The sequence below is a fragment of the Hippocampus zosterae genome, chromosome 11 (genome assembly GCF_025434085.1).
Source record: "Hippocampus zosterae strain Florida chromosome 11, ASM2543408v3, whole genome shotgun sequence".
Taxonomy (NCBI): Eukaryota; Metazoa; Chordata; class Actinopteri; order Syngnathiformes; family Syngnathidae; genus Hippocampus; species Hippocampus zosterae.
In genome coordinates, this window is record NC_067461.1 from 23,011,780 (window position 1) to 23,037,648 (window position 25,869).

At 46.0% G+C, this 25,869-nt stretch overlaps 1 protein-coding gene across 5 annotated transcripts in view; it reads right to left on the bottom strand.

Moving 5' to 3' along the window:
* The window catches only part of piezo1 (piezo-type mechanosensitive ion channel component 1), a 157,587-nt gene that overhangs the window by 49,900 nt on the left and 81,818 nt on the right, over positions 1 to 25,869 (bottom strand). For all 5 annotated transcript variants that reach the window (XM_052080973.1, XM_052080974.1, XM_052080976.1 and 2 more), the window contains 10 exons: positions 25,527 to 25,703; positions 20,310 to 20,435; positions 17,613 to 17,813; positions 17,216 to 17,420; positions 16,565 to 16,669; positions 13,030 to 13,186; positions 10,927 to 11,170; positions 10,513 to 10,609; positions 5,692 to 5,857; positions 672 to 761 (listed from right to left, as the gene is read on the bottom strand). In XM_052080973.1, the coding sequence (XP_051936933.1) occupies positions 672 to 761; positions 5,692 to 5,857; positions 10,513 to 10,609; positions 10,927 to 11,170; positions 13,030 to 13,186; positions 16,565 to 16,669; positions 17,216 to 17,420; positions 17,613 to 17,813; positions 20,310 to 20,435; positions 25,527 to 25,703 (1,568 nt within the window). The remainder of the gene's footprint in view (positions 1 to 671; positions 762 to 5,691; positions 5,858 to 10,512; positions 10,610 to 10,926; positions 11,171 to 13,029; positions 13,187 to 16,564; positions 16,670 to 17,215; positions 17,421 to 17,612; positions 17,814 to 20,309; positions 20,436 to 25,526; positions 25,704 to 25,869) is intronic.

The window sequence follows — 25,869 nt, forward strand, 5'->3', positions numbered from 1 at the left end:
CACATGCACGTCCACCCCTACCCCCCACAAGCACCAGCGAGGTAAATTACCGGGTAGGGTAAACTTTAAAAGAACTTCAACAGTTTCAAGCTTTTTCACAATACTTCTGTACAGTAATGGGTATTTTTAGGCCACAAAATAGTACCGGTACTTGCTTTTATTGGACAATTGGCTCTAACGAATTATCCCACCGACCAATTAGTCCATTAAATTGGGATTCCACTGTTTTTGTTCAAACTGTCACTTTTTGTTTAAACCAGTTTGCCCGCAGAAAAATAACTAATCGGAGACAGAAAGCATGACTGACAAGGTGTCAATCATATCTTGTACACTCATAGGCACACTCTGATTGTGCAACCTTAACGCCCCACCCACCAAACAGGCCCCTCACTGTGGGATATGTATGATATGATTTATTTATTTAGTAAATGTAAATGCTCCTTCATAATGGAAATGTGCAGTATTATGTTGTTTAGGCATGCTACACCAATACCAATTGAAATCTATATCAACCTGTAAAGTGTGTCCACAACTTGTTTGTATTTTCCCCTAGTCATTTTTGCATCCCAAAAAGAAAATACAACAAGCTTAAAGGAAATTAAGCCTTCAATATTTTCTAGTACATAAAAAAGTAAGTGTGCTGTCTAAAATACTGGTTTTTGAACACTTACGATCTCTTGAGTTGTGATAAGGACTTTATCTCAGCCCGTTGGTGTGATTTAATGTTTTTCATTATAGTGGCTTTGAAGAGGTCAAACCCCCTGCAAAAGAGCAAAACAAGAGGAACAAGTCATTACACCTACGAGACTGGATAATTGAAAACATTTCACAACTTCACATACGGATACCAAATTACCGTATTTTCACGACTATAAGGCACCATTAAAAGTCTTAAATCTTCTCCAAAATGGACAGGACGCCTTATGATGCGGAGCGTCTTGTGTCTGCGCTGAGTTCCAAAATCTGACTGACAGCCGACACGCTGTTTATATAGAGAAAAGGCGGAAGTGACTGTGGACAGGCATGCGGGAAAGAAGTCGGCCAATGGGTGAAGGGTGGGTGTGTAAGTGGACGCTCAAGGGACGCCCCAAGCAGGTACCAACACCTGTATAGAGTGTGGCAATGTGTATTGTTGTAAAACAACTTCGGTTTTGGTTTCTAAGAACCCCCGAAAATAAATTCTACAAAGAGACACGCCTACGAAGCTCAGTTCAAACTTCAAGCCATCGGTTATGCTTTTGGCATGCGTGCCCATCTCACAGCAGCAGTGAAAAACCAAGTCAAGCAAATGAACTCTGAGCTTGCCGTTATTCCTGGAGGCTTGACTAAAGAACTCCAACCGCTGGACATCGGCATCAACCGGGCGTTCAAAGTAAAGTTGCGAACGGCATGGGAACAATGAATGATCGATGGCAAACACAACTTTACAAAGAGTGAGAGGCAGCGCTGGGCGAGTTACGCCACAATTTGCGAATGGATTGTGGCTGCTTGGACGAACGTGTCTGCTTGCACTGTTGTTCGAGTTTTTGGCAAAGCCGGCACATTTCTGTGGAGCCACATGGCAATGAGAGTGACTCTGACAACGAGAGGGAACACGGCGTTTTTGATGGATTACCGGTACTTGCACAATTGTTCGATTCTGATACAGAGGATGAGGACTTTGGATTTCTGGTTGATGATTGATCGAAAAACGTGAGTACATTGTACGATGGCTATATAAGATACAAGGGAACTCAGTTTTGCTTCCGTTGCCTTTTTAAAAACGTGTTTTTAGCTAGTATCTGTATGTCTTGGCATGCTACCGTATGCTTCAAGCTAATGCGTTTTTAGCGTGCACGCATGCATGCCATATGTTTAAGCTGGTGTATGTTTTACCACTTTAAAACTGCGGCCAATAATACAGTGCGTTTTGTCTATGTGTAAAATACAGAAATAGCACCCATTAATGAGACAGCGCCCAACCATACGGTGCGGCGAATGGTCGTGAAAATACGGTATGTAAATGTTTACAAGGACCTGCAAAAATGTCACAATAAAAGTAGTTGAGTGACATGCTTTTTGTCTTGTCTGATTCCATCTTTGGCAAATGTGTGTGATTAGAACATAACATAAGCAAAAAAAATAAAAATTGTGGATAACTTTGGAGCATGAAAAAAGCCCCCCAAAAATCCTTTCTGTCATGATCCTGTTCTTGTGTGTCACCAGCAAGTCGCAGTGGAGGGCTTTTCCTCCAGCGGGCACACCTGCTGCCAATTTGATCATCATGTTCAGCCATGTTTTTAAGGACTTCCTAAGGGCCACAACTGCGTTGAATTATTAATCTTGTTGTTGCTCTCGCTTATGTGTTATCTCCATATTGTCATTTGTCGTTTTAGCCTCTCGGTTTATAAGTATTACTTACAAATCATGATAAAGCGTGTTGACACAATGACACATTGTGTTGATACTGTGTCACTGACCACTGACACCTGCTGGACTGTCAAAATCCCTGCAGGCAACCCACTTGACAGACTGAACTGACTGATTTGATGATGAAGTGGATACAATATCATTCACATCTATGCATTCATATTGTATTATTCAATCTGAATTGAATTGCTCCCTGTGTGGAGTTTGCATGTTCTCCCCAGGCCTGTGATGGTTTTCTCCGGGTGCTCCGGTTTCCTCCCACATTCCAAAAAAAACATCCATGGCAGGCTGATTGGGCGCTCTAAATTGTCCCTCTGTGAGTGTGGGCGTGGATGATTGTTCGTCTCTGTGTGCCCTGCGATTGGCTGGCAACTGATTCAGGGTGTCCCCCTAGTGATGATCAAGCGGTTCGGAAAATGGATGGATGAATTGAATTGAATTGTCTTTATTGTCATTACACGTTCGTGCAACGAAAATTTCACTGAACAGGCATGCTTTGCACCAGAAACATGAAAAACAATGCCGAACATAGGATATAGTGCAAAGGGCCTGTCGGTACTCGCTGTGTGAAGCACCCCAAGATTAAGATTAAGATATCCTTTATTTGTCCCCCAATGGGGAAATTACAATCAGAATTCAGGAAGGAAAAATGCTGGGTCGGGAGAGGGAAAGGGAAAAAAAAAACAAGCTCGAACTATCTTCTTCCGAGGATAATTTAAGTCCAGGATAAAAAAAGACCCTAGCACATGAATAAGCCTATGGGGGAGGATGAATGGGAAGGGTGTTTGGGGGGGGGTGGTACCGCGACGTGGCCGAAAAGAGTGAAGGCTGTCACCTCACACTTCGCCACGTTGAGTCGGAGTCGAGCAGTCGTACTCCAGGCGGACACCTTGTCGACCTCGGCTTGGAGTTGGGTGGCAGTGGCGTTCTTGTCTCGGCCCCGCAGCTGCTTTGTCAAAGTATTCTCATGGAGAGAGTCCTGGCTTATCAGTCAATGGCTGAGAAGGAGGAAGTGATGGTGGGCCACGAGCTTCCATGCGTACTTTGTTCCACGGGAAAGGTCCAGATAGTAGATGTTTTGGGAACGGCTGCCAATAATTCCAGACAGACTTGAGTCCGTGGTCTGTGTCTCTTCAATGGCGTCGATCAGCCAAATCTGCAATTTCTTTTCTGAGCGCAGATCCCAATTTCTCCAAGTAGTTGTCCATCTTGCAATGATGCTCCAAAACCGCATCCATTTTGCAGTTGAGCTCAGACATCCGCGCCGTGCCATCCTTAAAGACTGGTAGCTTATTCACTTCCAATAGAGCCGCTCCCGTCGGTTGAATTTTACGATAGATCAGGAAACTGCTAACACCAAACTGCAGCATACCTGCTATCAGAAGGCCGATGTCTTCCACATCCCAAACGGACAGTATTGACAGGCACACCTTTCTCCACTTCCTCCAGGGATTTAGGGTATATCCGCAGCATATCCAGCAAATGTACCCGAGGGGCAATTAGGCTCCCCACTGCCTGGTCTTCTCGCCGAGAAAATTTTGTTGATGGCATCGAGACACCAGCCAACCAATTCCATGGTTTGTTTTTAGGATGAAAATACAGCAGGAGGCTAGGAAAGTCAGACAAGGACAGCACATAGACTGAGTGGCGAGTAAGGGAGTGTGAGGGGGGGACAGGAGCAGAGCAAAAAAGCGTCCGCCTTCGTCGAGAGCCAAGCAGAACATAAACATTCATTCATTCATTCATCTTCCGTACCGCTTGATCCTCACTAGGGTCGCGGGGGGTACTGGAGCCCATCCCAGCCGTCTCCGGGCAGTAGGCGGGGGACACCCTGAATCGGTTGCCAGCCAATCGCAGAGAACATAAACATATGTTTGAATAATGTGAAAATTATGTAAATGACGATGCTTGTGGGCTTTGTCTTCACAAATTTTTATTCAGAAAAAGAAGTTGCTCCAGTGTTTTGAATTTCAGTCTGTTGCGTTTCTTGCACATTATTTCCCCTGCTTGCATGGCACTGATGATGCCGGCGTACAGGGAAACTGCTTTGCGAGGTGGGAGAGGTTTGGAAAAGTAGTGTGTTGGTCTTTCCAATTATAATAGTGGTTTTTGACTGTGTACAATTTTCCCCTCTGCCAAGTATCGTTGGACCTCAGATATAGCATCTGCTGTTGCACTTTTTCCCAGTCTCCCTACCCCATCATCCAAATGTTGCCACAGGTCATCTAAAAAACCAAACCTAACAAATTTGGTGTTTAGAACAATTTCAAAAAAACAAACTAATAATGATAAGTCAAATGCCAGATGTAGTTGCAGAGGTGCTTTTGTTGGTATATGATATTTCTGTATGGCAAATTCGACATTTCACCTGCAATAAAATATGTGAATAGTCAACTAAGAGTTACGTTGAAATTCATTTGAATTGGAATGGAATAAGATGTCAAAAATCCGAGAGGCACTTGGTGAGACAAGGAGATATGAATAATACCTTATTCTCCAAAAGGAGATCAAAATGGCTCAACAGGGCGGACACTTTGCGTTTCTCCGGAAGCTGCTCCATAATGTTTCACGGCGCCGACGCAACATATCAAAGTAGCTTTGAACTACGACAACAGCTAAGCTAGCGTAGCCGACATGACGAGTCAGACGGACATGTTTTTCTGATAATCTGTGTGTATTCCTTTTTCAAAATATATACCTGTATTTTTATTCGAGCAAGGGCAGGCGGCATCGCGTGTCTCGACGCACTTCCTTATCAACAAAGTCTGGCGGGCTTCTGCGGCGTTGACGCAGTTCAGGTATTGGTCACGTGATCGTCTTGTAGCAGTACACGCACCGATGCGGGGATTGCTCTGTGAGCTGCACGCGTGCGTCAACGCATCGGTGTTGCTGGACCCATTACTCGTAAGTAAGTACAGTATGTTTTTTTTTTTTGTCTGCCCATGTTTTTGTTTTCGTGAAATTGGAATTTAGGTACTTCGTTTATAGCTCGCTGTTTCTTTTCCTTGGCTTTGCAAGCGCTTTTTGTTAATGTATTGTTTTTCTGGTTCTTTTGACCAGAGATTTCTGTTTATACCATGTCAGTGCGCTTTTGAATAGAATTTTTTGTTTTGTTTTTTTAAACGGATTTTTGTTTGTGTCTACGTTTATGGAATCCCATCTTCCTCCAGTTTGTTCCCAAACTGTGCCACTTTCATATGATCTTCTGACACTTTTCACCTTTTTATCTGTTTTCTGTTCATAATTGTTGTGTAAACTGGACCTTGGTTGATTGTGACTTACCTTGAGGCCTGTTTGCAAAATGCCTGCAACTCTGCTACAACGTGGATGAAATAGAAACTGAGGAAAACCCGTCTTTGCAGCAATAGGAAGAAAAAACAAATACTGTCCCAGATGATCCCAGCTTCCTCTATCGGGAGGCTGCAGTTCTTATCACTAACTACGTTTGCTGTCGAGACAAAGAACAACAGGCGCACACATACACAATTAAAATATGTATGCCGTTCACAGATCCAGAAGACTCAAATGCCATTTTGAATATCTAGCAAACTCATATCACTTCAAATGTGGTAAAATTTGTACTTTTAAAAGATGTCTGAACTTATTTTAATTTGCCACCAAAGTCAAGCAAGAAAACAGAAAAGAGAGTGCAAGCTCTGCCTGCTGTCAGAAAAAAATAATTTTCTTACGACCTGGAAATGTCCTATTGTGAGTACATTTACATAAAATTTAAATATATTACTGTATTACATTTGAGTTATTTTTACAAAATTATATTGATTTTTGACTACAAAGTAGATTCAGTCCAAGTAAAATGCAACCGTCTATTATGAAAAGGTTCAGAGAAGTTACTACCTACATGCTGTTTGACAACTGTAAGCATGCTGCTTTTCCTGAACATCAATGTTGCGTTGTAGAAATAAAAGCACATTAACATTTATGTTAGTTATTAAAAGTAAGGTAAAAAAACATTGTAACTGTTGAAAAGTAATTGATTCAGTTATGTATTTTATTAGGGTAACAATAATCACTAAACTCCATCCATCCATCCATCCATCCATCATCTACCGCTTATCCGGGGCCGGGTCGCGGGGGCAACAGCTTTAGCAGGGAAGCCCAGACTTCCCTCTCCCTAGCTACTTCTTCCAGCTCTCCCCGGGGGATCCCGAGGCGTTCCCAGGCCAGCTGGGTGACATAGTCTCTCCAGCGTGTCCTGGGTCTTCCTCTGGGTCTCCTCCCGGTGGGACATGACCGGAACACCTCACCGGGGAGGCGCTCAGGAGGCATCCGAATCAGATGCCCAAGCCACCTCATCTGGCTCCTCTCGATGTGGAGGAGAAGCGGCTCGACTCTGAGCCCCTCCCGGATGACTGAGCTTCTCACCTTATCTCTAAGGGAGAGCCCGGACACCCTGCGAAGAAAACTCATTTCAGCCGCTTGTATCCGGGATCTCGTTCTTTCGGTCACGACCCATAGCTCGTGACCATAGGTGAGGGTTGGGACGTAGATCGACCGGTAAATTGAGAGCTTCGCCTTTTGGCTCAGCTCCTTCTTCACCACGACAGACCGATACAACGTCCGCATCACAGCAGACGCTGCACCGATCCGCCTGTCGATCTCCCGCTCCCTCCTACCCCCACTCGTGAACAAGACCCCAAGATACTTGAACTCCTCCACTTGGGGTAAGATCTCCTCCCCGACCCGGAGGGGGCACTCCACCCTTTTCCGACTGAGGACCATGGTTTCAGATTTGGAGGTGCTGATTTTCATCCCAACCGCTTCACACTCGGCTGCGAAACGCTCCAGTGAGAGTTGGAGAGCCCCGTTTGAAGGAGCCAACAGCACCACATCATCTGCAAAAAGCAGGGATGAAATACTGAGGCCCCCAAAACGGACCCCCTCAACGCTTCGGCTGCGCCTAGAAATTCTGTCCATAAAGGTTATGAACAGAATCGGCGACAAAGGGCAGCCTTGGCGGAGTCCTACCCCCACTGGAAACGATTCCGACTTACTGCCGGCAATGCGAACCAAACTCTGACATCGGTGGTATAGTGACCGAACAGCCCGTATCAGGGGGTTCGGTACCCCATACCCACGAAGCACCCCCCACAGAACTCCCCGAGGGACACGGTCAAACGCCTTCTCCAAGTCCACAAAACACATGTAGACTGGTTGGGCGAATTCCCACATACCCTCAAGGACCCTGCTAAGGGTGTAGAGCTGGTCCACTGTTCCACGGCCGGACGAAAACCACACTGCTCCTCCTCAATCTGAGGCTCAACTTCCTGACGGACCCTCCTCTCCAGCACCCCTGAATAGACCTTACCAGGGAGGCTGAGGAGTGTGATCCCTCTGTAGTTGGAACACACCCTCCGGTCCCCCTTTTTAAAAAGAGGGACTACCACCCCGGTCTGCCAATCCAGAGGCACTCTCCCTGTTGTCCACGCGATGTTGCAGAGGCGTGTTAACCAGGACAGCCCCACAACATCCAGAGCCTTGAGGAACTCCGGGCGGATCTCATCCACCCCTGGGGCCTTGCCACCGAGGAGCTTTTTAACCACATCGGTGACATCGCAGCGATGGCTGTTTGAAAGTGCTCTATAAATACTGTTGACTTGACTTGACTTGACTTGACTTCAACCACAGAGATAGGAGAGCCCACCTCAGAGTCCCCGGGCTCTGCTTCCTCCAAGGAAGGCGTGTTGGTGGAGTTGAGGAGGTCTTCGAAGTACTCTGCCCACCGGTTCACAACGTCCCGAGTCGAAGTCAGCAGCGCCCCATCCCCACTGTACACAGTGTTAGTGGTGCACTGCTTCCCCCTCCTGAGACGTCGGATGGTGGACCAGAATTTCCTCGAAGCCGTCCGGAAGTCGGCTTCCATGGCCTCACCGAACTCTTCCCATGCTCGGGTTTTTGCCTCGGCGACCACCGAAGCCGCGGCCCGCTTGGCCAATCGATACCCATCAGCTGCCTCTGGGGTCCCACAGGCCATAAAGGCTCGATAGGACTCCTTCTTCAGCTTGACGGCATCCCTCACTGCTGGTGTCCACCAGCGAGTACGGGGGTTGCCGCCACGACAGGCACCAACCACCTTACGGCCACAACTCAGATTGGCCGCCTCAACAATAGAGGCACGGAACACGGTCCACTCGGGCTCAATGTCCCCCGCCACCCCCGGAACATGGGAAAAGCTCTCTCGGAGGTGGGAGTTGAAACTCCTTCTGACAGGGGATTCCGCCAGACGCTCCCAACAAACCCTCACTATACGTTTGGGTCTGCCAGGACGGACCGGCATCTTCCCCCACCATCGGAGCCTACTCACCACCAGGTGGTGATCGGTTGACAGCTCCGCCCCTCTCTTCACCCGAGTGTCCAGAACATGCGGCCGCAAATCCGATGATACAACAACAAAGTCGATCATCGAACTGCGACCTAGGGTGTCCTGGTGCCAAGTGCACATATGGACACCCTTATGTTTGAACAAGGTGTTCGTTATGGACAATCCGTGACGAGCACAGAAGTCCAATAACAAAACACCACTCGGGTTCAGATCGGGGGGGCCGTTCCTCCCAATCACGCCCCTCCAGGTCTCACTGTCATTGCCCACGTGAGCATTGAAGTCCCCCAGCAGAACAAGGGAGTCCCCAGCAGGAGTACTCTCCAGCACACCCTCCAAGGACTCCAAAAAGGGTGGGTATGCTGAGCTGCTGTTTGGTGCATATGCACAAACAACAGTCAGGACCCGTCCCCCCACCCGCAGGCGGAGGGAGGCAACCCTCTCGTCTATCGGTGTGAACCCCAATGTACAGGCACTGAGCCGGGGGGCAATGAGTATGCCCACACCTGCTCTGCGCCTCTCACCGTGAGCAACTCCAGAGTGGAAGAGAGTCCAACCCCTCTCGAGAGAACTGGTACCAGAACCCAGGCTGTGTGTGGAGGCAAGTCCGACTATATCCAGTCGGAAATTCTCTGCCTCACACACCAGCTCGGGCTCCTTCCCTGCCAGAGAGGTGACATTCCATGTCCCAAGAGCCAGCTTCTGCAGCCGAGGATCGGACCGCCAGGGTCCCCGCCTTCGGCTGCCGCCCAGCTCACATTGCACCTGACCCCTTTGGCCCCTCTCATGGGTGGTGAGCCCATGGGAAGGGGGACCCACGTTGCCTCTTCGGGCTGTGCCCGGCCGGGCCCCATGGGTGTAGGCCCGGCCACCAGGCGCTTGCCAACGAGCCCCACCTCCAGGCCTGGCTCCAGAGGGGGGCCCCGGTGACCCGCGTCCGGGCAAGGGAAACCTTGGTCCATATATTTTGTTCATCATAAGGGGTCTTTGAGCCGTGCTTTGTCTGGCCCCTCACCTAGAACCTGTTTGCCATGGGTGACCCTGTCAGGGGCATAAAGCCCCAGACAACTTAGCTTCTAGGATCATTGGGACACACAAACCCCTCCACCACGGTAAGGTGACGACTCACGGAGGTGTAATCACTAAACTATCGCAGAAAAAAAAAGTAATCTTTTGAATAAAAAAATATCTCGTATCGCCCATCTCTCCTCAAGTCTGCTTCCTCTGAAGCAGAGGCGAGATACATGCTGTGTACCGGCTGTCTGTGATGTACTGTTTGCAGTGAGACTGTAAAAAGGCCACCAAGTCATTTATTGTTTCAGGAAATATGCCAAACATTATAATTTATGTGCCTCAACCATTTATTACTGTTGTATGCATTCATATAACGCTTAAATGGTTTCAATCATGCGGCAGGTTTCAAGCTCACTCGGAGCAGGAATCGAACCCTGAACCTCTCTGCATTGTGAGGCGGACGTCCTAACCCTCTAATTTCTATATATTTTTGGACAGATTCAAACCGTTTTCACAAAGGCAGCTTCAGCTCACTTGGAAGTATATTGCCTGGTGATCAACAGGCTCAGGATTCAACCTTATTTATGTTGTTGAGTGTGATTTCAAATTTCCTCATGTTCCACATACATGCATTTGATTTTTGTGCATTCAGCATTTTGGCATTCACATGCAATTTCTCCTGAAATTACACCTTCGACAATAAGACTTCACTCTTCCATAAATACCTAGCTGTAAATGACAATGATACTTACGATCATAGTATCCCTTGACTGTGCAAACCAAACTGAAGAGCTGGATCATCCAACAAAAGCCCTTCTGCATTTCAATAACAAACACACATGCCAGAATCTGAAACAGACAATTCACATAATCATGAATCCAACTCAAACACCCAATTTTTTAAAAATACTTTTCTCTAATTGATTAAAACGTAATGTATGGAAAAAGAAAAAAAATAATTTCCCTAAATTCCCACTACTGTACTGTAAATTGTGTAGCTGTGTGGAGCAAGCAATTTCGTGTGCGGCCTGTGATTGAAAATGTGCGTAAACATCGTGTCACTGAATGTTGTTACATGCTACCAAAAGACAGAATTTGGGTGTCCCCTCACTGACAAAATGCCACAAAGTAGAAATGTAGGAACACATGACTGATTTCATACTTACTGATAAAATACTTTTTGATATGATGACTGCCACATTATAGATGATGAGACAGTCCCACATGGCAAGGCGTGTCCTGGACGGTTTGACCAATACTTGGGTCCCAAAAAGCAAAAAAAAAAAGCAAGCAAGAAGGTATCCCAATCCAAAGACAGAGACTCGTGTAGCCCCAGTGATGAAGACCACTGACAGTACAAACCAGAATAAGTGGCGAAAAACCAAAACCTTAGCCATGTCCAGGTAACTCCTGAAAGAGGTAAGGAACACAGATACACAGATTGCTCATGTACAAATGAATTTTTGTAAAATGAAGCTCCAGCCTTCAGAAGTGGCCAAGACAAACACTGAACACACGCACACGCGCACATGCACATGCACACGCGCACATACACACACGCACACACACACACACACACAAGATTGGTAGTCAGTATGTATGCATTTTACTTCATGAAACCATGACTGCAGATCAACAATTCTAGGGTGTTTTGTTTAATTGCAATGGAATAAACTTTGACTGACACTCACGGAATGTGCTTAAAATAGTTTATTGTTTGAGTTTGTATTCAGATCAATAGTACATTTATTCTTTAAATATGTAGTTTTAAAAAACTTTGTTGTGTTGTTGTTTACCTGTTTTGCTCTTTTACCCATTTAAAAAACAGTTTTTGCTATAAATCAAGGGAAAGGAACCAAAATGGAGCGGAAAAACACAAGGCCTCTCACCGTGAACTGTCAAATCTTCATCCTCATCTGATAACTTTGATAGCAAGTGGTGTGGATGCTGAATAGGGACTGAAAGAGAGCTTGGTATAAGCTCTTTGTGGAATTACTGACTCGTATTTTTAGGAGGAGAAATACAAAGTTGACATTTTCTTTTAATTATGATGTTTTTATGTTGAAAATTGGATAATCTCAAGAGTTGTTTTCGGAATTGTTATGCTCACATAAAATTTGTTCCTTGTGAATGAATCGATTTTAATGCAAAATGTTAATTTTACTGGTTACACTCAGTTCTTGGGCCAAATTAATAGTTGACAAATTTGGCAATGATATTCCTCAGTTTTCATGCCAGTCTGTAGAATTGCATTGTAATCACGAAGAAATGCAATGAAGTCAGCAGTTCAATAAAATGCTCAATGATACTGTCATTTATGTTTGTTCCTTTATTGAATTTAAAGTAGATGTAGGTATATGTAAGCATCATTAAGACATTTAAGTTACAAAGTAGACAATGGATCAGGTATGCTAATTAATTTCATGTTTTTTGCAAGTTTAAATTATTGCTTGGTCAAAAATACCCTTTATCAAATGAGTCCACATGCGTTATTTCGAAGAATTTCTTTTCAAGCAACAATTGTTGGTCTAAATGTGTTTTTTCTTGGATGATTTTCATTAACGTCTACATTTTTTGATCGACCATAGACATGAAATATATGTAATATGCACAGAAACTGAATATTTGAAAACAGACAATCCTGTTGAATTATCAATATTTTGGATTTAGCAGATTTTAAATGTGATCAGTCGGGATTTCAAATACCGTGAATTATGGTTCATCTGTATTTTTAATAGAATTTTTCTTGTTACCCAGCTGCCAGAACATTCGGTAAAATACCATTTTTTTGGTTTGTTTTTTTTGTTTGTTTGTTTTTAACAGTGTTCCATCTATTACAAACTAGAAAAGTGTGGAAGTGGTGTCACCTCTTCCCTATCTATTACAGTGTCCTGACATCACTCCTCCCAAAGATTGTCTTATTTTCCAGTAAAACTGGCTCTAATGAACTGTTTTGCCACAAGGCGGGTGGACAACAAGGGAGGGTCTCCTCACTAACCATGCCAAGCAACACCTGACACACCCATTGAGGCATAAATATGGAGATGCCAGATCTGAAAAAATGTTGAACTGAAAAGGCCTTCTGGGTTAAGGGTGAAACATCTTGAGCAAACAGAACAATCCGGTTGTCTCGATTCAAATTTTGCGAACATCAAAATGAATAGTGCACAGTATCTTTCCCAAGTCACGGTGCAATGGTGCATAATCAATCTTCAGAACACAAAATGAGCACCAAATAAAAAGGAAGCTTTATAGAATACTGAAGGTACCTGCAGTTGATGAAGTTAGGTGCAGGATTAAACAGTCGACCTTCCATTGGATCAGGATTGTCTGTATTGTCTCCAGCCAGAACCACCCACTCCTCACACTGCTCACACTTAAATACTTTCCACTGCTGGGATGCACAAATCAGAAGTACAAAATCCACTGTGGAAGAGACATCGGCAATTAGAATGGAGCTTTACAAAATAGATTAGAAAATGGCACTTTAAGTGCCAAAATACACATCGAAATAAAGACCTCATCAAAAACTTAACCAATACTGTGTCTGTCGTGTTGATTGGAAAAAAATAGTGAGGGTTCATAGTTGAAAAGAAAAAAAAAGACATAATTCTCTGTGTTGTATAATCATAAACATGTTCATTTGGTTCTTAAAATATTGAATATTAGGGATGGGAATCACACAGCAACATGTAATGTTGTGGTATTTGTTGTAATTGCAATGTACGGTACATCCATCCATCCATCCATCCTCTACCGCTTATCCTAGGCCGGGTCGCGGTGGCAGCAGCTTTAGCAGGGAAGTCCAGACTTCCCTCTCCCTAGCTACTCCCAGCTCTCCCCGGGGGATCCCGAGGCATTCCCAGGCCAGCTGGATGACATAGTCAGCATGTCCCAGGGTCTCCTCCCAGTGGTCGGGTGCCTGGCAGGCGTTCAGGAGTCACCCGAATCAGATGCCCAAGCTACCTCATCTGGCTCCTCTCGATGTGGAGGAGTAGCGGCTCGACTCGGATGACCGAGCTTCTCACCTTATCTCTAAGGGAGAGCCCGGACGCCCTGCGGACAAAACTCATTTCGGCTGCTTGTATCCGGGATCTCATGCTTTCGGTCACGAGCTATGGGTGATGAGGGTTGGAACGTAGATCGACCGGTAAATTGAGAGCTTCGCCCTTTGGCTCAGCTCCTTCTTTACCATGACAGACCGATACAAAGTCCACATCACAGCAGATCTCTCGTTCCCTCCTGCCCTCACTCGTGAACAAGACCTCAAGATACTCAAACTCCTCTTGGGGCAAGATCTCCTCCCCGACCCGGAGAGGGCACTCCACCTTTTTCCGACTGAGGTGGTCCTCAGATTTGGAGGTGCTGATTGTCATCCCAACCGCTTCACACTCAGCTGCGAAGCGCTCCAGTGAGAGTTGGAGAGCCCTGTTTGAAGGAGCCAACAGTACCACATCATCTGCTTTTTGCAGCAGTAAGCACCTAGAAATTCTGTCCAGAAAGGTTATGAACAGAATCGCGACAAAGGGCAGCCTTGGCGGAGTCCTACACTCACTGGAAACGATTCCGACTTACTGCCGAACCAAACGCTGACATCGGCAGTATAGGGACCAAACGCCTTCTCCAAGTCCACAAAACACATGTATACTGGTTGGGCGAATTCCCACATACCTTCGAGGACCCTGCTCAGTGTGTAGAGCTGGTCCACTGTTCCACGGCCGGGACAAAAACCACACTGCTCCTCCTCAATCTGAGGCTCGACTTCCTGATGGACCCTCTCACGCTCCGGTCCCCCTTTTTAAAAAGAGGGACCACCACCCCGGTCTGCCAATCCAGCGGCACTCTCCCAGCTGATCACGCGATGTTGCAGAGGTGTGTCAACCAGGACAGCCCCACAGCATCCAGAGCCTTGAGGAACTCCGGGCAGATGTCATCCACCCCTGGGGCCTTGCCACTGAGACACTGCTTCCTCCAAGGAAGGCGTGCTGGTGGAGTTGAGGAGGTCTTCGAAGGACTCTGCCCACCAGCTCACAACGTCCCGGGTCGAGGTCAACAGCGCCCCATCCCTGAGACGTCAGATGGCAGACCAGAATTTCCTTGAAGTCGGAAGTCGGGTTCTATGGCCTCACCGAACTCCTCCCACGCCCAAGTTTTTGCCTCAGTGACCACCGAAGCTCCATTCTGCTTGGCCGGTCGATATCCGTCAGCTGCCTCTGGGGTCCCACAGGCCACAAAGGACTCCTTCTTCAGCTTGACGGCATCCCTTAATGCTGGTGTCCACCAGCGAGTACGGGGGTTGCCACCACGACAGGCACCAACCACCTTACGGCCACAACTCAGATTGGCCGCCTCAACAATCGAGGCACGGAACATGGTCCACTCGGACTCAATGTCCCCAGCCTCCTCCGGAACATGGGAAAAGCTTTGTGACAGGGGATTCCGCCAGACGCACCCAACAAACCCTCACAGTACGTTTGGGTCTGCCAGGTCGGACCGGCATCTTCCCCCACCATCGGAGCCTACTAACCACCAGGTGGTGATCAGTTGACGGCTCCTCCCCTCTCGTCACCCGAGTGTCCAAAACATGCGGCTCCAAATCCAATGATGCAGCCACAAAGTCACCAAGTGCACATATGGACACCCTTATGTTAGAACAAGGTGTTCGTTATGGACAATTCGTGATGAGCTCCGAAGTCCAAGAACGAAACACCACTCGAGTTCTGATTGGGGGGGGGGCGGGGGGGTTCCTCCCAATCACGCCCCTCCAGGTATCACTGTCATTGCCCATGTGAGCATTGAAGTCCCCCAGCAGAACAAGGGAGTCCCCAGCAGGAGTACTCTCCAGCACACCCTCCAAGGACTCCAAAAAGGGTGGGTACGCTGAATTGCTGTTGGGTGCGTATGCACAAACAACAGTCAGTACCCGTCCCCCCACCCGAAGGCGGAGGGAGGCAACCCTGTTGTCTACCGGTGTGAACCCCAATGTGTAGGCACTGAGCCGGGGAGCAATGAGTATGGCCACACCTGCTCTGTGCTTCTCAGCGTGGGCAACTCCAGAGTGGAATAGAGTCCAACCCCTCTCGAGAGAAATGGTACCAGAACCCAGTCTGTGTGTGCAGATAAGTCAGACTATATCCAGTCGGAACTTTTCTACCTCGAACACCAGCTCGGGCTCCTTCCCTGCAAGAGTGGTGACATTCCATGTCCCTAGAGCTAGCTTCTGCAGCTGAGGTTCGGACCGCCAGGGTCCCTGCCTTTGGCTGCCGCCCAGCTCACACTGCACCCGACCCCTTCGGCCCCTCCCATGGGTGGTGAGCCCATGAGAAGGGCGGACCCACGTTGCCTCTTCGGGCTGATCCCGGCCGGGCCCCGTGGGTGCAGGCCCGGCCACCAGGCACTCGCCAACGAGCCCCAACCCCAGGCCTGGCTCCAGAGGGGGACCCCGGTGACCCACGCAAGGGAAACTGAGTTCCATTTATTTTGTTCGTCATAAGGAGTTTTTGTGAGCCGTGCTTTGTCTGGTCCCTCACCTCGGACCTGTTTGCCATGGGTGACCCTGCCAGGGGTATGAAGCCCCAGGCAATTTAGCTCCTCGGATCATTGGGACACACAAACCCCTCCACCATGGTAAGGTGACGGCTCACGGAGGGGAATGTACGGTACTATAAAAACAAATCTGAATTGAATCAGAACAGAGCACATGAGTGGTTCTCAATTAACATCAGAGAACTGATGGAGAAATCATCTGGGGGGGAAAAAGGCAATTGCACACACAGACACAAAACAAAATGAACATGAACGAACCTATCAGATTTTTGGCGTTAGGCGCAGTGTAGAAGTCTGGCAGATAAAGCCATTTTATGAGAGCAGAGTTCATTAAAAGTGGGGTGTTCCACCGCCATGGGTAATCTATAGCAAAAAAAAAAAAGTCCATCAAGCCATAAATTAGTAGTGGTCGTAGAAGACAATGACAACAATATTATAAAAACAAAACCGAAAATGGTGGCTCGATCGAACAGCGGACAACACCACTGACTTGGGAGAACGGCACTTGGGTTCCAATCAGGTCAAACAATAACATTTCGTTGGAAGATACTCCATGTTGATTCCCACCTGCGACGGGTCGCAAGCCTGGATATAAATGCGTGTTGTGACAGGAAGTGCATCCTGTGTAAAAACTGCCAAATTTTTCATGCGAGTAACTCACTGTGGCAACCTTTGACAGGGGAAAGTCTGTCCTACTACTTTTTGAAATTGCTGGTCATATAATGTGTAATCTTTTCAACCAGTTTTTCTGATCAACTGGTATTTCTTGGTAACTTTAACTCATCAGCATGGGTAGCTTTTACATCACTTCTACTTGTAATGAGGGAAACTACATTCAAAACGACCATGCAAATCATGCAGAAGATGTACTTTATATTTTTGTTGTGTATCAACTTCATCAAGGCTTACCTTTACACAGAGCAGGGGGTATACCCACACACAATATGTATTGATAAATCATGAAGATGGCCAGAAAGAGACAATATTTTGGCCACATTCTTGCAATAGCTGCCCGGCGTCGCTGTACCAAGATGGCCAGCAACCAACAACCATGGATTATCACCAAGAAGTTCATCCGTTGACCAATCACATTCACAGTCATCAGGAAGCAGATCTTAAAATAGAAATAATTTGGGGGAGGGGGGGGGGGTCAATTTGGGATATAGATAAAAAATAAATGCTCTGAAATCTGTTTCAGAGGGAGACTCGTAAGTCAGGAAGCCATCTTGCAAAATAACACAAGTCTTTGAAAAGAAACATTTTTGTCAAAGTCAATTGTGAACAAGTGAATAAACAACACTTTTACCTCCAATCCAAACTTGTAGAAAGTGTAGTTGAGCAGGTACTTGAAGCAGGGTAGGAGTCCTTCATCTAAAGTATTCCTAGTGACGTCTGGGAACAGAGCAGGTATGTTCGAGGGAGATTGCTGCAGCTGACGATAGTGGTGGGCTTGGTGACGATACACCGTGGCCTCAAATACCACCAACAGCAGCACTACTAAGTGGTTCTGTAGAAAGAAGTAAATGAGTCAATACTGAAAGAAACTATTTGTAGCCAAAAAATACATAATTTAGGTTAGCTGGTATCATATCACATCATTAGCATATGACACCTGCAAAAATAAATATTTTCATTTCTACTTTATACGCCACCTCAATTTTATTTGGCCTTTCACAACACCTTCGTTTTCTCCTCAGGTCAGGTCGAGCCTCCAGGAATAACGGCAAGCTCGGAGTTCATTTGCTTGACTTGGTTTTTCACCGCTGCTGTGAGATGGGCACGCATGCCAAAAGCATAACCGATGGCTTGAAGTTTGAACCGAGCTTCGTAGGCGTGTCTCTTTGTCGAATTTATTTTCGGGGGTTCTTAGAAACCAAAACCGGAGTTGTTTTGCAACAATGAACATTGCCACACTCTATACAGGTGTTGGTACCTGCTTGCGACGTCCCTTTAGCGTCCACTTACACGCCCACCCTTCACCCATTGGCGGTCTGCTCCCCAGCATGCCTGTCATCCTCTCTCTCTCTCTCTCTCTCTCTCTCTCTCTCTCTCTCTCTCTCTCTCTCTCTCTCTCTCTCTCTCTCTCTCCCCCTCTCTCTCTCCCTCTCCATATATGTATATATACACGCTCACCCTTCACGATTGGCCGACTCCTTTCCCGCATGCCTGTCCACAGTCACTTCCGCCTTTTCTCTATATAAACAGCGTGTCGGCGTGTCAATTGAGAGTATTCCATTAACCTACCAATGGCAAAGAGGTAGTTATGTTTGTTCCCAAAATGACTTGATCATCAAATGCCTCTCACCCGACCATGTCAAAATGTCCTGTAAAGGTCCTAGTAAAAAGGCACACTTTTTAATAGGAAATATACAAATGATTATGTTTCTATTATCAATATTTTTCTCGTGAAAAAAAAAAGATTCTAGTTTAGATTACTTTTGTAGTTGATATTCATATGTAGTAAGGTGGTGTTTGTTTGTAAAATGTCTTACCTATGGGAAAGAGAACAAATATGCCCTTGTGTAGTAATTTCTCAAAATATGTGGTTCAGGATTAGGGTTAGGCCGCATAGGTGTCAAACTCAGGTCCTGGAGGGCCGCTGCCCTGCATGTTTTCCAAGTCTCCCTGTTCCAACACACCTGATTCAAATGATCAGATGATCAGCAAGCTCTGTGCAAGCCTGACATTGAACCTGTTCATTTGACCTCCTGGACCCGAGTTTGACACCTATAGGTTAGGGGCTTGTGAATTCAGATTTTTTTAAGAGCGCTCATGCCTCAGTCTCAATAGAAATAAACAAAGTTCCTTCCCGCAAAGCGAAATATCTCTTCCACTTCAAGTTTTCTTCTGATTTATGCAACTTATGGCAAATGAAAAATATTAGAATTGAATGAAATGTACAAATCACTCTATCTGTTGTGTCTATTTTCCTAGTCTCAAATCGATAGGGGTGGAGCAGGAAATGGAAACAAAAACAAAAAAAACAATTTGTCTGTGTTTTTGTGTGTTATTAATATTATATATTTTCGACTGTACCCTAAGCATCCTATCAGTTTCACTTCAACAAAAAAGAATAGTAAAAAAACAATTTAAAAAATGCAATTCACCTATGGCACTGGCAAAGAATTGGAATCTGGAGTGCCAGGAGAAGCATTTTAAAACGGTACAATTGTAGCTACAATTTTCGTGCACTTATTCAATAGACAGACCTGAAAACCTGGTCTCACCCCATTCACCCATTTTTAATATGTTTATATTTATATTTTTTATACGTATTTATATACTTTTTGGTCTTCTACTTCTCCCTCTCATAATTTTGCTGCTGTAAATTTCTCCATTGTGAGACGAATAAAGGTTTTCGTATCTTAACAAGTTGCAAAAGTGCATCTGTGTCGGGTCTCTACTAAGGTAGGCAGTGATTTCCTTGTCACAAACTCACAGACTCCTGCATCTACTTTATTTATATCCCTGTTTGAGTTTCTTTTCGTCCTTTTACTTTATTTATTTCTTCTTCCCATTTTGTTTTGCGTGGTTTTGAACCCCAAACCTACGAGGGGAGAGGGGCGGCTTCATTTCTGCTCATCTCCTTTATTTACTTTAATCTTTTTGTGTTTGTTTGTTTGTTTTTTCTTCTTTCTACCTACATTCTTGCTGCTGGAGGCTGTAAATTTCCCCAGACAAATAAAGGATATCTTATCTTATGTCTTATTTTTCTCTTTCGCTCATGCTAGGGGTCGTTATGGCTTTTGCTCATCATGGCATGCCTGTGTGGGTGCGTGCATGCATATGTGCGCGAGTGCATGGGTGCTTGCGTGTGCATTTGTGTGTGTGTGTGTCTGTGTGTGTGTGTGTGCGTGTGTGTGTGTGTGTGTGTGTGTGTCTGTGTGTGCGCACGCAGTAACAGGTCGATCACGGAAAGTTGGTTGCTTGCAAAGTAGATCAAAAAAGGTTGGGCACCCCTGGGCTAGAGCTAGCCAACAATACATAAGATTTATACTTATACCTTGCTATAGTCCAGTACAGTTGCTTCCTTTCTGATGCCAAACCATTTGGCTGGATCCACTGTTGCCTTATACAGAGACGAATTCATTATTTCCCTTTGTGAAAGGTTGGTTTCATTCAGAAATGGCTGTTAGGAAAAGAGAAAGAAACTTTAAGCAAGACAAATGACAATTTTTAATCCCAGCTATCATACAAAATCTGTGATGAACTGTGTCACATTTTTCACAATACTACTACTACTACTACTAATAATAATAATAATAATAATAATAATAATGAGGATGTCATCGGAGGAATGAAGGCTACAGGTGGGAGTGTGATGTTGGAGATCAAAGACGTAGCAGCGGGCCTAATCTGTAGGGCTATGTGACTGAGAACAAGTTTACAAGTTAAAAAGCAACTTTCAACTGGATGAGTTGGGGAGTGGGGAGCCAGTGGAGTTTCTGAAGGACAGGGAGAAGTGGTCACAGCATCAGGTGAGAGTGAGTAAAGGGAGAGCCCAGTATTGGACAAGTCAGTTGTGGAGTGGTCATCTGGCAAATCGGGCATCATGTCAGTAGGCCATCAACCCAAAGTGTGATAGTTTGCAACTTTTTATTTTGACACAGCCTATCAGACAGCTGATCTGGGGCAGTGCAAGTTTCTTCCTTTGCCCTCTAATTGGGCCTGACAACCACTCATCATTGGGTACAGAGGACAGAATCTGTAATTATATAAATTATATATATAAATTATAAGTTAGAATTAAAGTTATAATAAGATATGATAGCAACACAAAGAGCTACAAATGTTGGTGTAAATCAGGGATGGACAACTTAAATGATGAATAGCCACAATTTTTCAAGGGGCCACTCAGAGTGTGGACACGGGCCTCTTGCAGCCCGCGGTCATCACTTGCCCATACCGAATGTAAATTAAGTGTAAAAAAAATATTGTGTGCGAGAGGAAGGTGTCAGATTTCAATGATGGAGGAGCAGGCCTTTCGGTCACTGGGTTTGAGTAGTTTATTGTGGAGAGAAGAGCCTTGAGTGTCATGATTCGATTTAAGGACCAACAGGTGGCACTGTAGGGCTCCCCCGCCAGCTGCACACCTGTTGATCATAGGTAATTAGGGCCTTAAAAGGACTCCCAGCCCGAACACTCAGTGTCGGGTCATTGTTGCTCTTGCTACTGTCATGTTTTATAATCATAATAATAATAATTATAATAATAATAATGCATTTTATTTAAAAGCGCCTTTCATGCCACCCAAGGACACTATACAGACAATAAGAAAATACAATGTAAAAATTAGTAAATGAGATATTATATAAAAACAGGACCTAAAATCATAAAGACATAGGAAATGGAAGAGCTATGTGTTGTAGGCAATCCTGAATAGGTGTGTTTTTAGACGGGACTTGAAAGTGGAAAGAGGTGTGCAGTTTTGAAGGTCCGGAGGTAGGTTGTAGCTTTGGAGCAGCGTGACTGAAGGCTCTGGCTCCCATGGTGCTCAGTCGGGCAGGGAGCACTGACAGGCGGAGGGAGGACGAGGATCTGAGGGAGCGAGAGGGGATATGCACCTGGAGAAGGTCGGATAGGTAAGGAGGGGCCAGGTTGTGGATGGCCATATATGTACATAGAAGTAGTTTGTAATTGATGCGATGTTGAACAGGGAGCCAGTGGAGCTATTGGAGAACGGGTTGATGTGCTGCTGGGAAGATGTTTTTGTGATGATGCGAGCAGATGCGTTTTGAACCAGCTGGATTTTATGAAGGGACTTTTGAGGTAGGCCGAAGAGATGAGCGTTGCAGTAATCAAGGCGGGATGTGACATGACTGTGGACAAGAATACCAGTGGTGCGGGGGGTGAGGGAAGGGCGAAGTCTGGTAATATTGCAGAGGTGGAAATAAGCAGTGCGGGTGATGGTGTTGATATGTGAGTGGAAGGTGAGCATGCTATCCAGGATGACACCCAGACTCTTAACCTAGGGGGAGGGGGACACTAGGGAACTGTCAATGTTGAAGGAAAAACTGTTTACTTTGGATAAAGTGGATTTGGTGGCAAGAAGGAGGACTTCGGTTTTATTAGCATTTAATTTAAGAAAGTTTGTTGTGAACCATGTTTTGAGTTCGGAGAGGCAAGAGGTGAGGGAGGGGGGTGGGAGTATGGAGTTTGGCTTGCAGGAGAGGTAGAGCTGGGTGTCATCAGCAAAGCAGTGAAAGTGGATATTAAATTTGCGGAGGATATGGCCAAGAGGCAGGAGGTAGATGATGAAGAGAAGGGGACCTAGGACAGATCCCTGGGGTACACCTGTGGTGACTGGGGAGGGCTTTGAGGTGAAGGATTTGAGCTGGACAAAATGAGTGCGGCCAGTGAGGTAGGAGTGGAACCAACTGAGGGGAGTGTGGGAGAGACCAATGGAGGAGAGTCTATTGAGGAGGATAGGGAGAGAGATTGTGTCAAAGGCAGCGCTCAAGTCTAAGAGGATGAGGATGGAGACTAGATTAGGGCAGTCTCTGTCTTGTGGCGGGGGCGGAAACCGGACTGAAAGGGTTCATAGAGAGAGTGAAGGGACAGGTGGGAGTGGAGTTGAGCAGCAACAGTTTTTTCAAGGATTTTCGAGAGAAATGGAAGGTTGGAGATGGGGCGGAGGTTATCAAAGTTGTTGGGGTCAGAGCCATGTTTTTTCAGTGTGGGGGTGATAGCAGCGGTTTTGAGGAGTGATGGGACAATACCAGAAGAGAGTGAGGAGTGGATAATAGCAGATATGAGAGGAAGCACAGAAGGAAGGCAGGATTTAACAAGGGATGAAGGGGATCAAGTTGGCAAGTGGTGGGCTTGGATTTGAGTATGAGGTTGGATAATTCAGCAGTCATTGGTGGAACATAACTGGAGAAGAAATGACAAGGAGAAGAAGGTTCAGATGGGGGGGGGGGTGTTCGCAGGCAGGTTTTGATGGAGTTGGTGATGGATCTTGTGGTTAAAGTGTTCCATTATGGAGTTGCAGGTTGCCGTGGAGTACAGGTGGAGGGGGACAGAATTTGGTGGCCGCAGGATTTTGTTCATGACGGAGAAGAGAGTTTTTGAATTTCCTTCTTTGGAGAGGATGAGGCCGGAGTAGTAGCTGTATTTGGTTTGTGCAATTTGGTCCTTGTATTTTGTGATATGGGTAGTGTACATGTCCTTATGGATGGTGAGACCGGTTTTCTCGCTCAAGTTGGCGTTTTTTTTTATTTCAATGATCTAAGAGCGGGTGTAAACCAGGGGGCAGATGTAGAGAATGAAGCAGTCCTGGTCGAGAGAATTTATAATATTTGTGAGGCAGGCATTGTAGTGAGCGGTGAGGACATCCGGGTTTGAAAGGGCGTCTGGGGGCGGGGGACGGTCGATAATAGAGCAGAAGGTGTCAATGTTGAAATTTTTGGTATTACGAAAAGAAATGAGGGGGGAGGTTTTGATTGTAGAGAGACGGAGTACGTGTTAAAAGTGAGGAGGAAATGATCGGTTTCAGGAAAAACATCAGCAGTGGGCTTGGAGGGGGAGAGGCAAGAGCAGCAAACCAAGTCCAATGTGTGGCCTTTGATGTGGTTGGGGAAGTCGGTAAGACAGTGTATCGCGAGGCTCTCCAGGTAGGATGTGAAGTCTCTTGTGAGTAGCAGGTCGGGGTTGTCCATGTGAATATTGAAATCTCCCAGCAAAATTACATTTGGCGAGAGAGTGGATAAGTGTGTGATTAAACTGGAAAATTCATTGATGAAATCGCTATGTGGCTTCGGGGGGCGATAAACTGTGGCAATCATGGTTGGCGTGGGTCCAGGGAGTTTAAACACCATGCATTCAAAAGAGCTTGATGCAGGAACAGAGACTGGTAAGACTTTCCACTTCTCGCGGTGGATTACCGCGAGGCCTCCTCCACGGCCGTTGCCACGGGGACCGCAGATGTAAACAAAGCCGGGAGGAGTGGAGTCATTCAGAGCAGCGAACTCGTTTGTTTGTTGCCAGGTTTTTGTTAAAACGAGGAAGTCAAGTTTGCGTTCGGCGAGTACATCTTGAATGAGGTGTCCTTTGTTCGTAAGTGAACGGATGTTCAGCTGTCCAAAGTTGAAAGCGGAGGTGTCATGTTTGACGGTGGCAGTGCTGTTAGCCGACCTAGCCAGGCGGGCTACTGCATAGTAGTTGGTGTTGCGGCCGCGGTTTCTGGCAGGACGTCGAGAAGTGGACCAGGTCGAGTTGATTGAGCCAGGGTTTTTGTTGTCAACGCGACCCGCGGTGAATGTAGCGACGTCGAGGCAGGCGAGCGATGTCAGGATGATGGTGCAGTTCCGGTGCAATCCTCCGGATCCGGAGAAGATCCGCGACAGAATAGTGGAGTAGTCCTGTCACTGGATGATGGCAGAACGTCAGGAGTATCAGAAATAACGGCGAAGTTGTGCCGCCCCATGACGAGGGAGAAAGGCCGGTGCGGTGACAGCCGGTAAGTTTAAGCTACCGGCGTTAGCCCGTGGACTAAGTTACGATTTGAGATTTAATTGATCGGGTGAAGCTATGATTTGTTACATCAATCACAGTCCAAACAGTCCAAAAACAGAAGGGCAAAAGAAAAATCATCAGAAAATATGAGCGTTGAAAAGTTTGGAAAAGTTTCCTCTCACCCCGGAAGTATGACCCAAAAGAGGCTGCATGTGCCCTTTTGTTTGTTGCTGTTGCTTCTTGCTACTGTCATGTTTGCTTGCTTGCTGTTCCTTTGCTGCTGTCATGTTTTTGTTTCTGTGAGATTTTTGCCAGTCATGGTTTTGTTTGATACTTAGGACTACGTTTGTTTTGGATTTAGTTTTGTCTGTATCAACCTGCCTGCTTTTTGGGGTCCACCACCACCACGCAACGTGACATTGAGGTTATTGGAGCCAAACAGAATCAGGTAGGTTGACCAGGCAGTATTGAGAGCATCTTAGTTCGGCATGTCCCAATCCAATCACGTGGTCGGAAACCAGGATCAATCATGTGATTTGGTATCGGGTGAAAAAGATCGCAATCTATTCATCTCCAGACACTTATGCACACACACACACACACACACACACACACACACACGCACACACGCACACACGCACACAAGGGCTTGCTGGCCATCGGGAATTGAGACATTCCCCATTGGTCATTTCAAATCAAAAACCGTGAAATTAACTAACAGGCTTATGCGAGATGTATTGGTGAGGTGAGTTCATACAAGTCTCACCAGGCTGCAGTTGTTGGAGTACTCGGTAGGGTTGACGACACTCAGCTGGTACAGCATTTTACACATGATGATTACGCACACCCAGATTGTTGACAGACTGGAAGCCATCGGTCTGAAGCGACTGAATGGCATTGCCAAAGACCACAGCACCACCAGAACCAGGTTAAGCACAGATGGCTACAACAAACATAAAAAACATATAGGTTGAATGCATTTTTAAATACAAATTTGTTTTTTGTAAACAATGTTTCATCTGAAGCTTCAATTCACTATGTTGCTTGCCAAAGTTGAGCAGGAATGGAGTGGCACTATTAAAACCCTCGTAGTCGACCGTTTGCGATAA